We start from the raw sequence: 1,735 nt of genomic DNA, 5'->3' as shown, positions 1-1,735 counted from the left end.
TCCCCAAGTGCGTTCACTTATCTTCAGTTGGTTAGCATGGTTGTGCTTAAGAAAGTTCGCTATTTCGCAGATGTTACTCATGAGGCGCCGTCAGTATTAGAAGAACTGCTGAAGAAATCCACTTTCATATTAAGAATCATGTTGCCATACTGGGAACTCGCATTAATCAAGTTCAAGTCACACAGGTAACAGAAGGGTGATATCGCACAGTGGGTGTCGAAGTCGGGAGGCCGGTCCCCTGAAGTCCCTTCGCCCTCCGGGCCTGTTCGCCCTTGGTGTTTGGTAGCAGCGGGCCGACTCGAGGTTGGAGCCGAGCGTGAAGTACCTTCGTGTGCCTCATCCAGAGGTCTCCTGTGACTCAACTCGTGTTACCCTTTTTGCACCATTGATAAAGATTGTTTTTAGAATCAGCTTTTAAAAAATTTTGAGTTTTTGGCACGAGTGAAACATTGTGTCCTGTGTGAGGGAATCATGAAACACAGCCGGAGTAAGGTCTGTCTCTCTCGTCTCTGAGGAGCCGAGCCTGTGCCAGTGGACATCAGGAGGTCGGTGGTCTTTTAAGTCCTTTCCATTTTCCTTGTCATCACTTCTTCTGGTACCGAAAGTACCTGAAACGTTCGCTTGTGTACAGTGAGAACCCGCTGAAATCCTGGCGTCTGAGTACTTTTTAGAAGTGATGGAACAAATTAGGCAGATTTTGATGACATTTTATTACACTGAGGTACTAAAAGTAGTTCATCAAACGTTAAAACACTAAAATAACTTTAAAATCACTAGTCTAATGAGGCTTGATTGCGTTCTCGTGTCTCACTTTCGCAAGCGGTGTCCCCCGTCCTGGCTTCGCACACAGTAGTCGCGTCTGGGATGCGGCACTGCTCCCGTGTCGTGGGTGCCAGTGTTCGCGTCACCATGGGGCTTCTGCTGGTATCCCTCCCACTTCACAGGTTTGCCGACTGTGCCATGCTGTTGCTGACACAGCTGGAGACCGGGCTCAGGAACGTCTTCGCCACCGTTAACAAGTGTCCGAGAAGACTTCTGACGGCTGAGGTGCGTGCTCTGATGATTGCGATTGTCGTGACAGTGTTCTGTGCTTCATTAAAAGTTCTTAATGTCTTATTTACCTTTGTTTACCATTAAATGAGTTTTTTAGCTAAGAACTTGCCTGGAAGGCTTGACTGTCATTTTTTCTGACTTCTTATGATGATTTTTCAGGACTTGTGTTTTTGTTATTTTTTGATTGATTTTGTAGTTCTACAGTGTTTCCAGGCAGGCTTTCAAACTTAGTGATGCCTTAATCATAGCCACTGCTCATTTTCTGCCTGTAGCCATAACTGTTGGCCTAGCACCGTAACCCCACAGGGATCCGCGGTCTGTAGCAGGCCCCCTCTTTAAGGACACCGCTTCCCCTTGGCCAGAACTTGGTCACGCCAGCTGCGGGGAGGCGCGCAGATGTTTCTGGGCGGCCACGCGCTCAGTGAACTGTCGGGGACGCACATCACGGGACGGACAGCAGCGTCGGCCACGCCTCGTTTTCACATTTCTTTCACTCGTTTGCCTTCCTTTTCCCTCTTTATCTGGGCGTTCCTCAGAATTCTGTTTCCAGCCCTGTCCTCTCTATATTTGCTCCTTGGAAGATGCGCCACACCCCCATCCCCTAATGCTGTCACTCTGTGGGAGCGACAGTTAGGACACGTTGAACCTAGGAAATGCAAGGCCGACCTTCCAGGCTCGTCCC

General features: G+C 49.0%; 1 protein-coding gene across 1 annotated transcript in view; it reads left to right on the top strand.

The window, feature by feature from the left end:
- Positions 1 to 1,735, top strand: part of ERMARD (ER membrane associated RNA degradation) — a 21,023-nt gene that overhangs the window by 6,931 nt on the left and 12,357 nt on the right. The window contains exon 7 of the mRNA XM_023521738.1: positions 945 to 1,047. Coding sequence (XP_023377506.1) covers positions 945 to 1,047 — 103 coding nt within the window. The remainder of the gene's footprint in view (positions 1 to 944; positions 1,048 to 1,735) is intronic.

Source organism: Pteropus vampyrus, unplaced genomic scaffold, assembly GCF_000151845.1.
Source record: "Pteropus vampyrus isolate Shadow unplaced genomic scaffold, Pvam_2.0 Scaffold313, whole genome shotgun sequence".
Lineage (NCBI taxonomy): Eukaryota > Metazoa > Chordata > Mammalia > Chiroptera > Pteropodidae > Pteropus > Pteropus vampyrus.
This window is presented reverse-complemented; position numbering and strand designations above follow the sequence as displayed.